Source organism: Urocampus carinirostris, chromosome 2 (assembly GCF_059441175.1).
Source record: "Urocampus carinirostris isolate Australia breed hairy pipefish chromosome 2, RoL_Ucar_1.0, whole genome shotgun sequence".
Lineage (NCBI taxonomy): Eukaryota > Metazoa > Chordata > Actinopteri > Syngnathiformes > Syngnathidae > Urocampus > Urocampus carinirostris.
In genome coordinates, this window is record NC_142350.1 from 29,431,381 (window position 1) to 29,442,746 (window position 11,366).

Below are 11,366 nucleotides of genomic sequence, written 5' to 3' on the forward strand. Positions count from 1 at the left end.
CGCGTATGCATGCACTGTCCCATACGAAATGCTCGCGCGGCGAGAAAATTTGCACGTTTGTTGACGCAATCGACTAACAAAAAACCCGAATATTTTCGCAATTAATGGGTCGCAAACTCGCAATAATTGCTAATTATTTAAATTTTGCAATAAATGGATTTATGAATTTAAGCAACCATTCCATTAATTTTTCGCAATTAATGGCATTAATTTTTCACCAATCATTTATTGCTGACCCCTGGGAACAATGTATATTAGTTCATATTGTGTTCGATTCCTGTAAACATAAGATGATGGAAAAAGAATTGGTTCGCTTTCCAGCCTCCTTAGAATGGACCAACTCAACATTTTCCTATTCTACCCGCCTGTCCTTTAATAACATTACTGTATGTCCATTAGTTGATTAAACCATGGCCAAACATCCATCTCATTGAAACTGTGTCCCACACTGCAGCAAGCGATTGACTGGAAAACAAACGCAATGCGCCATTGGCGGATGCCAAAAGTGTACTTTTAACACACGGCCTATCAGAGAGGATGCAGCAGCGCCTGCAGCTGATTGGCCTGATCACTTCCTTCCTGTTCCTGCATGTACAGTTGAGACTGAATGATACTTGATGGAAAATGCAACAGTTGATCAAATGTTAATATAATGACTTTTGAGATACCATCGGCCATTTGAAAAACGACTTGTCTCGGAATAAAATTAGGGAAAGTTGTGATGAGTAAATTTTTAAATCCATAAGATAGACAAAACGAAAAGAAAACATTTTTTTTAAATAGTATGAAAACGAAAACTGTTTGGAAAGACAGAAAAACTTGATAAAACAAACTGTCATCATACCAACAATTGCATTTGTGTTTGTCAAAAACAAACTAACGTAATACTAACATGAAAAAGATATATAACACATTTGTTTGGGATAATGACCCCCCCAAAAAAATCAAGTTTTATGAAATGAGCAGAGTGAATTAACACAAAAAAAATGGACTAAAATTAAAATTGTTAAGACCCTCGTGCAATTTCTCATGACCGTTAAAAGAGAAAGAAAATGTGTCTGATGTACATTAAAGGGCTCACACCTGCAGTCAGCGGGATGACAGTTTGCCCTTGATATAAAAGTTTATTATACAGTGCATCTGGAAAGTAATAATAATAATAATAATTTCCTTTGTATTGTCATTCTTTGTAACAATGTACACAGAACGAAATGTCGATACACCTGACCCGTTGTAGCGAGTCGATGCAGCCGCAGCCAGAGGGCGCCGCCATTATACCAATTAGGTATGTCTCGGTCGAGGCGCGAACCAGCGACCTCCCAGTCTCAAAGTATTCACGCGCTTCACTTTTTCCACATTTTGTTATGTTACAGCCTCATTCCAAATTGTATTAATTTAATCTCTTATCTAAAAATTCTACACAAAATACTCCATTATGACAATGTGAAAAAGTTTTTTTTTTTTACATTTTTGAATTTATTAAAAATGGAAAACTAAGAAATCTCCTTTTTATTTTTAAATGGTAGGGAGCCTTAAATAAAAATGTGATTTCTTAGTTTTCTATTTTTAATAAATTCAAAAAAAGTTTAAAAAAAAAACTTTTTCACATTGTCATAATGGAGTATTTTGTGTAGAATTTTGAGATAAGAGATTAAATTAATACAATTTGGAATGAGGTTGTAACATAACAAAATGTGGAAAAAGTGAAGCGTGGTACTTGCACTAAACGTCATCCCTCTCTGTCCCGACGTTTTGTCATCGTTGTCATCTTTTTTCGAAAGAATAAAGCTTAAAAGTGCTAACTGTCTTTACTTAAACCTTTGCTTTTATCAACACACCGAGTGTATTCGGCATATGGACCGGCGCCTACACACTGCCATACGGTGTAATACGGTGGATACAGGAACAAAACTAGGCACTAAGTTTTGACAAAGATCTGATCAAAGCCACTTCAGTCATCTGGTAGTGATTTATCATACTTACATCATCACATAGTTTTTGTACTTGGGCTAGGTTCACACTACAGAGCTTAATGCTCAATTCCTATTTTATTTGGCAAAATCTGATGTTCTTGTGAGATTTTTCACATTTCCAATTAAATGCGACTTGTATGCCGTCTCCTGTGTGAACGCCACAATTGTCCTGCATGCGCAGAAGAGTACACGTGACATAACACGCAATGTGGTCATTGTCTGCGGAGGTACTCATGGATACTTACAGTGTAGCGTATCTAGCAGTTTAAAAGTTATTGTGCTACCGGAGACTGAGTTCACCCCCCAAATATTAATTCAACCCAAAACCTTACTTTCCCTCCATTTAATGCCTTCCGGGTTTTTGTCCACCATGGTTGTTGGGTATACGATTCCGCCCGCCGACAGACGGCATGCAGGTTGGATGAATGCGCCTTGACCGTTCACCCAGAAGTCGTATTTCAAACGATCAGATATGTATCAGATTTAGAACCACATTGGAATGTGGCCTGCGTCAGGTGTGAAAAAATTAGATTTGTTCCTTTCAAGTGGACTTTAACAGATAGTTTTGCACACACGCAACCTTTATCCAATCAGATTTAAATGCAATGTGAACCTAACAATCGTGATCGGCAGCGCCCAAAGCCTTTAGAAAAGTAAAAAAAAAAAAACAAAACTGGGAGGTTGTGGTTCAACCCTCGGCCGAGTCATACCTAAGACTTAAACATTGGTGCCCGTTGCCTCCCTGCTTGGCGTTCAGCATTAGGGGTTGGAATTGGGGGGTTTGGTCACCTAATGACTCCTAACACCTCAGTTGGGTTGAGCGAGGGGGCTGGGAATCCCCTCCTCTGAATCAATCTCCCAAAAAGAGTCAGAAATGACTCTAGCCACCTCCCACTAGGGGGATATGGCTGTGGTATATATATACAGGGTGGCCACAAAGTCACGCACCAATGTTAATATTTATTTTTTAATTTGATACCACAGTTTGATTTACTTGGAGACGGCAGACCTACTTGGTTTATGCAAGACGGTGCCCCGCCGCATTACGCAACGATTGTGCGTGACTGGCTCCACGAGAATTTCGAAAATTGGATCAGTCGAAGAGGTACGGTAGAATGGTCGCCCAGGTCGCCTGACCTAAACCCGATGGACTTTTATTTCTGGGGTCACATTAAGCAAATTGTTTATTCAACGAAGATTCGTGATTTGGATCATCTGAAGAGTCATATTATTGATGCTTGTCAACAAATTGATGGTGATGCTGATTTACTGAATCGTGTCTACAGGAACTTTGGATTTCGTATTGGCTCGTGCATAGCTGCAAACGGCGAACATATCGAGCATTTGTAAGACTTGTAAAGAACTTTGAATTTGAATAAATGTTAGTACTATAACTTCTTTAATTAACATTGGTGCGTGACTTTGTGGCCACTATGTAAGGAGAAAAAGAAAAAAGACAGGTTTGTGGTTATCCCTTTAGTCAGTATATTACCAACAATAATTTAATGCAGAAAACGAATTCATAATTTGAATAAGAAAATTCTACTCAATTATATTTCCATGTATTTTTTCCTTCTACAGTGAACGTCCAAGCTACTTCATTTTTGAACTTTTTTTATAATAAACCTCATTCATATCGAGCAACTCAGTATCTCACAACAAAATGTTAATTAACAATATATATGATATAACGAAACACGTGTACAATATAACTTGTTAAACTACATAAATAAACACGTTTGAAAAAAAAAAAAATATGGTGTAAGATTATTTTGTATTTTGTAAGGAAAAATACGGCCTGGAGCCGTGGAGGTTGACAGGTATGCTTTTGGCATTCAGGGACAATTATACTAAAAACAGATGTATTTGTTATGGCACTGAATGAGTTGACGCCAAAATATTGGCATGTATGAAAGGGAAAAGAAAACTCAAAGATTGAAATTATTAACTGTTTCAACTAAATATATACTTGAAATAAAACAAACTCTGAATGTAGGCCAAAGTGTGTGAAAGTCTTTGAACTAGCATATAAGACCTTGCTGACCCTGTCCGTCGACAAATAAATCCAGAAAAACTGGAAACTGTCAGGGCGTGCGTGCTCCGAACGCAACCCAAAAAAGACCTCGTCTTAACTGCCTCGGAGTATTCAACCGATCAAATTGAACGTTTATCCTGTGAGAGGTCTTCAAACCGAGATATTAATATCACCATTGTCGGTAAAAGACTCCATTGGAGAATTAACGACAAATAATGACAGTTCTTGACAGAGATTTAGCGTCAGACGGTCAGCGATGCTTCCGGAATTGACTTAATGGAATTAGGTCTGTGTCTTTGTCATGGCAACGTCAATTTAATACAAGACACAAGTCCATTTGTAACAGTGGAAGAGGAAGTAAGTAGTGGAATATGCTCACACAGAAGTGTGCCATGGATTCTTTGGTTATTTCGCACTTTGAGCTGTTTGTCTTAGCGCCTGCCGACTCGCGGTCGAGTTATCCCCCCATTAACTAAGTGGAGTGCTACAGCAGCAAATGCTGGAGTGTGTACCTCCTGAATCTGTAATTTTCCATCAGCGGAGACGTCGTAGGCAGACATGAACCTTTGCTTCAGCCTCTGGACACGTTCCTCTGTTGCTTTCTCCTGTGGCCACACAGAACAGAATTCTATACAAGTGGGAAAGTAATTGTATCACTTAAAGAGATACAATCGGGTATTTGTGCTTTTTTCTCAAGAATGATTTTTTTTCCCCAAAGGGACAGTGTGTCATATTTTACCACTAAATGTCAGTCTTTTGTGTAGTGCAACCCAAATACAAGTGTTAGTAACCACAAGGAATATTGCAAACTACGGAGAGTCAGTTATCAAAAAGCAACATTTTTCTTCAGTTTTTTGACTGGACCAGCCTTTCATGAAGACAGAAAAAAGGAATAGAGATTGAGTTGAGAAAGAAGGAATTCAAAGTCAGAAGGGAAATAAAACAAAAAATGAGACAGAAAAAAAATAAAAAGACAGGGGAAAAGAATGATAGGAGAGTAAAGAAAAGAAAGAAGGAAAAAGAAAAGTAAAGACAGAAAGGGATAAAGAAAGAAGCAAATCAAGAAGAAAGGGAACAGGAAGAGAAAAAACAGGAAGAGAGTAAAGAAAATGGGGGAAAATTAAAAAGAAAATAGAGTTAGAGAAAGAAAAGGTTTTGAAGGAAGGAATACTTAAGAAAATAATACAGAAAGAGAAAAAGGAAAAATATAGAAAATAGAAAATAAAAAAGTGTAGGGAAAAAGAAAATGTCAGCTCCCCTTAGGTGAGCCTCATCTTGTGTCAAAACCCCCCCTCAAGTGTTTAATAAAAATGCTCATTTTCATTAGTAATTCATGTATTTTGACGTATTATTCAAATCAATGGTTTTTGTAATGGATCATTTTTTATCCGCTAGGTGCTAACTTTTACAAACTGTCTCTTTAATCTGTCATGATTACCAATTTGGATCACCTGTGCCCGCTCATTTGGTGCCAGCCGCTGCAGGCTATCTTATTGGCTCCCTGTCCCTTTTTAAAACCAGTCCTGTCACTCGCCTGTGGTCAGTCTGTCTATGAGCACTGAGAACCTCTGTTGTTACAAGGCAAGCCTTTTAGACCCCCACTCCCGCCTGTCCTGTTTTTGCACCCGTTTTTCCAAATGTCCGTTCCTGATTCCCCCGTTTGTCTCCGGCTACCACCTGTTTTGATCCCGACTACGTCTGCGCTCTCGTCCCGGCTTACGACCTGTTTTTGATGCCGAACACGTCTACTCTACCGTCCCGGCTTACGACCCGTTTTTGATCCCGAACACGTTCTTGCTCTCCTGTACCGGCTATCGACCTGTTTTTCCGTCCCCGACTACGCCCATCCCGCTACGGAAGATCCACTTCCGTATTCGGATCACAATCCAATTGCGAGGGCGACTTGCTTCCCGCGTCTAGCGAGCACCGGATTGCGGGCGCTGCCCTTCCTCTCTCTATCTCAATAAACTTGTGTGAAACGTTACGCAATTGCGTCTACCCTTTGTTCTGGACGTGACATAATCTATAATTTTAGCGAAACAGGTCCATTACATTGGTGGCTCTCTCACCTAGGCAAGGGAATGACAAATGAACTCAACAAGGGCCATAATCTAAGCTTTAAAATAATAAAGGCTCCCTACCATTATTTGAAGCATGCGTAGCATGTGACCATGGAAACATCTTGTATGATCGAAAAAGTGACATATAAAATGAAGAACATACAGACTGCAGAGGAGCAATCTGGCGCCAGATCCATTAAAGAAAGGCTAAAGTTTGTCTTCCCCATCATTCTCATGGAAGGCGGCATTTGCTTGGCAAACCTTTTCCTTTATAGGAAAGCAACTGGAAATGTCAGTGAGACTTTATTGTGAATAAAATCGAATATACAGTTTACCAGTGTTTTTCAACTGCTGTGCTGTGAGACGTTGTCTAGTATGCGACTGGAAATTGCCCACATCAGCAAAAGATTACCTTGTTTTGGCTTTTTTTTAAGACCCTTTGCACACACGTGACCTAACCACGTAAAGACACCATGACGGCGGTAGTAAACCGTAGTAAACAGTGGATGAAGCCAGTAAATGGTAGACAACAACTAGACAGCTATACTATTCAAAACCATCGGCAATGACTAAACGAATATTGTGCAGCTGTCGAATGAGGTGGCTCACCTTGTCGGAAAGCGCAAAGGTCGCTATTTAGAGAAACCGAGGATAGCATTAGCAATGCTAACTACAGAGCTATAGTCTTACTGCTGACATATTCACACATCAAAGCAAATTGTCCAGTCTGCCTGATCTCAGTCCACACGATCTGTATGTAACACTATATCCTAAATGGAGTACCCCCATACACCGGTGCTGATCTAAAAGCTTATGAATTTCTGAATGCTTACCAGTTGTTCATAGTTGGTACGCGTTACTGTGCTTTGTTTTGCCGAAAAATGCATCCTGGCATTCCCCTCGCGCAAACGTTACTAAAAAGATTTTGCATCTACATTTTGGGGGAATGTAATAGAACAATAAAGCACGGGGCATTTGCCTCTCGTATACTTTTGAAGATTTACTTTAATGTTTTTACGTTGACATTTTCTCTTCTGAACGTTTGATAATTCGGCAGTTCATTTCAGCGTAATGAGCTTTATGGGTAAAACACATCATCTCAATACATGTGATTGCCGGAAGATTACGGCTTTGTATCTCTAGTCAATCACAATAAAAGCTCATTTGCGTCGTAAGAAATGGCAATGGTAAGGCACTAGCTAACTTATTACATCGCGTATCTTCTTAGCATAAAATTGCTCGAAAATATACCTCATCAAAAATGTTCGTTGCAAATCCTAGAATACTTGAGGGTTGCCAGCCTGTCAGTGTTGTGCCTCGGCAAAACACCAGTTTTCCCGTTTGACTGCTAATAAACATTTCCGTCTTCATCAAAAGGGATGACATTCCAAATTGGGCTTAAAAGCTTGCCCACCGCACAGGAATTAATCGCCATGGTAAAGAGTGGTGGTTACATTCTTCTGTCTTGGTTTTTCGTATTTGTTTCAACTCGACTGCCTATTCAACAGTCGTGCGCTCAAGTGTGTCTTGCCGTCTGTCATGGCTCTCATTCTGCCAGAGAAGGCAACGTGACGTCACGTGCGAAGAGTCAATATATGAATCTGGTCGTGAGGTTGGTCAAATTATATTGTAATTAAAAATACTGTTCAGTGTCCTTTTATAACATTTTTGGTTAGTGGTGTGCCACAAAATGTTTCCAATGTAAAAGAACATGCCCTGGCTCAAAAAAGGTTGAAAAACACTGCATTAAGGAAATGAGATGCGTGATGACAGGTTACTTAAATGGGGTTCAGTTCCGAATGTGAAGTGCACCTACCTGTGACCCCAGTCTCTTCATCATGTGACGGAAAAAGGCATCCAGCTCCTTGCCTTCGATGTAACCATTATCTGACAAAAAACATACCAAATTTTGTGTTTTAGCTTGAACGATGGATAAAGATGTCTGTATTACTGTTTTTTTTTCCTCAAAAATCAATGATAAGAAAAATAAGCCTGAACAGCTGTGTGCAGATGTGACTCATTCTACTCACCGTCCGCATCAAAGTGCTGCCAGATCTCCAAGAAACCGGCAGCATCAAGCTTGTCAAAGGCACTGTCCATTGTGGCACTTAAGACGCTCCTTCGGGTTTGTCTTTTCAACTCTTGCTTGAATGATATATGTTAAAGGGAAGGCACAAACCCCAGAGACCACACCCCTACTGCATGAGCGCATTGCTCACTCATGCACACTCCTAATGAGTTTTTTATGCCATCTGCTGGTTATAAATTTGAAAAGCACAGCAGCGCTTTTCAACATTTTTTGAGAAGACCAAACATTCGTTTTTGTTAGAAAATCTCTGGAACACTGTCCGTCAAAATATTACAAATCGGAATTATTCCATTTTTACTTCAATTCTAAAATGATCACCTTGCCTACCTTGACAGTTGATACATTTAAAGTGGAATAGAAATACAAAATGAGGAGAGAAGACATGAATGTTTTTGAACTTGCAAGGAGAACAGGAGAGGACTGTACAAAAACCCTCATGATGCAAGAATCCCATACTCTTCTAAAAGCCCTCTAAGTCAAGTCAAGTCAAATTTATTTATATAGCCCTTAATCACAAAAATGTCTCAAAGGACTGCACAGGATTACAATTACACAATTACCTGATCTTAAACCAGCATGCGGGCAAGGAACAACTCAAAAACCTCAGTGTGAGGAGAAAAGAGAAACATTGAGAAAGGACCTCACATGTGGTAATCCCCCTTCCAGGATTGACCAGGGTGAATTACAATTAGCATTACTGTACACATAATAGTAAACATTAGGTAAGATGTTGAAAATGTCCGGAAAGTGCATGACATCAACGACGTCTATTTTATTAAAGCCCCAGTGTGTAATATTTGACCACTAGATGGCAATGTGATGTCTAATGCAAAGAAAACCAGTCTCACCGAACTCAGCGTGGCCCCAAGTTGCCACACAAACGTGGAGGTGACCTTAGGTAGCGATTCCACTTGGTAAAACAAATCCAAATATATAAAAGAAAACAACGGTATGATAGTTCAAGTATTTTTTGCCTCATATTCAAATCAAGGTTTTCATTTTATTTTACTGAATACAAGTTTTTTTGTACCACTAGGAGGCACTAGATAATACACACTGTCCCTGCCCAGCAAGCAGAATCTCTCTAAAGGGTGTGGAATTTAAAAAACAACAAATAAATTGCCCCACGGTGAAAATGATATAAACAGTTCATAATAGTCAAAATAATAAACAACATCGAGGAGTAATAGTCAAAATAACGAAATTCCTTGGCATTCTATGCAATCTCAGAGAATAATCTCAAAAAATATATACATTATTTGTGGTCACCATGCTTCGGAAGGTTAGTTATTTTGGTTAATAATTTTGCTGTCATTTTGGAATTTACTGTATTTTAATCGTTTTGGGGATATTTTTAATTATTAAAAATAAAAACAAAATTAAGAAACATTACTTAAAAATGAGCTAAAATTATCTGCCAGTGGAACAAAGTTTAACTATTATAACTTTTTTTGCTAATTTGTTTTAGGAAAATAATACATGACTATGCTACTCAAGCAAGTTTCTTAAAAGAAAATATGGTATTAAATGTATTTCCCTGAACGATACTTCTTTTTTGCCACCCACTTTTATGAAGGAATATTACAATAAATCAATTGATCACTGAAAGAAAGCAATGATACTTAACAATGGCAAGATTTTTGGAAAATATAAATTTGGCCGATTTATTAAGGTTAAAACACTGCAGAGAGAAACGAAAAATCCAGAAATCACACAGCATGATTTTTTTTTTTTAACGATTTATTTGTGTAATATAGCTGCAAACAAGTATTTGAACACCTGAGAAAATGCTATCATAGAGGTCAAACGTTTCCTGTAGTTTTTCACCAGGTTTGCTCACACTCCTGGAGGGATCTTGGACCACTCCTCCACACAGATCTTCTCTAAATCAGTCCGGTTTCTGGGATGTTGCAGAGAAACACAGAGTTTGAGCTCCCTCCAAAGATTTTCGTTTGTGTTCAGGTCTAGAAACTGGTTAGGCCACGCTAGAACCTTGATATGCTTCTTACCGAGCCACTCCTTGGTTTTCCTGGCTGTGTAGGTCGTTGTCGTGTTGGAAGACGCAGCCACGACCCATCTTCAATGCTCTGACTGAGGAAAGGAGGTTGTTCCCCAAGATCCCACAATACACGGCCCTAGTCATCCTCTCTTTAATGCAGTGCACTCGTCCTGTCCCATGTGCAGAAAAACACTCCCAAATTATGATGCTACCATCCCCATGCTTCGCAGCAAAGATGGTACTTCTTCCTCCAAACACGCTTAGTGGAATTCTGACCATGAAAATTAGTTTTTGATTTGACTATGTTACTTTACTTTGCAGTGCAATCTTAAACAAGCTTCATTAAATAAAAAAAAAAAGTAGTAATTATATTTCCCTGTATTGCCACATGAAAATATATAATTATATGAAAACGATACTTTTTTGCCACCCACTTTTATGAATATTACAATAATCACTGAAAGAAAACAAGGATACTGAACAATGGGATGGTTTTCTGAAAATATAAAACACTGCAGCACAGGTCACAAACTTTGACAGAACGGGGTCTGAGAAAAAGCAGTGGTCAGTGTATTGACAAATACTAACTCACTACATTTTACATTGGAGGAAGCATTTTTTTAAATTAATTTATCAATTCAGAATACAATTATTTCTTTTAAGAGCTACTTAAGACAGCAAGAATAATTGACCAGCCACCCTCCAAATCTGTTTTTTCCTGTGAGTTCGTTTGAATTTAACATTTGGAGTGGTCCTTTTGACCCCCCGTTTAAGCAGTGTGCCTGCACACTAGTGTTCCACAGGAATCTCCCCAAATTCTATCTTTAGGGGAAAAACATGCCATTGTTCTGTATCTTTGTTTTCTTCTATTCATCCATATCAGTCGGTGGCAGCAGAAAAAAATATATACATACTTCCTGCCCATGAGTTGATATAGTATATGCAATAACTTGTTTTGTATGCTGGGACTGTTAATATTGCATTGCAAATATAAATCAAATAATTTTCCTTTATCTAAGTTCTTATTTCACCGGAAAAAAAGATTGATAAAAGGGTGGTAAAATAAATGTGTCCAATGGTAGATATTAATTTCTCAATATTAAGTATTATTTTAAGATAAAGTATTGAAACTTATGTGGTTCGAAATTTAAACAAATCCAAAATTAAAAAAAACATGTGTCAACCAAATGAATAACCTGCATTGCCTCAG

General features: G+C 38.4%; 1 protein-coding gene across 1 annotated transcript in view; it reads right to left on the minus strand.

Annotated features, from left to right (window-relative positions):
- scgn (secretagogin, EF-hand calcium binding protein) overlaps window positions 1-8,266 on the minus strand; it is a 20,176-nt gene extending 11,910 nt beyond the window's left edge. Inside the window, exons 1-3 of the mRNA XM_088326163.1 lie at window positions 8,099-8,266; window positions 7,885-7,955; window positions 4,521-4,613 (exon numbers count right to left, since the gene is read on the minus strand). Of these exons, the coding sequence (XP_088182289.1) occupies window positions 4,521-4,613; window positions 7,885-7,955; window positions 8,099-8,168 (234 nt within the window). The 5' untranslated portion in view covers window positions 8,169-8,266. The remainder of the gene's footprint in view (window positions 1-4,520; window positions 4,614-7,884; window positions 7,956-8,098) is intronic.
- Between the last annotated feature and the right edge of the window lie 3,100 nt (window positions 8,267-11,366).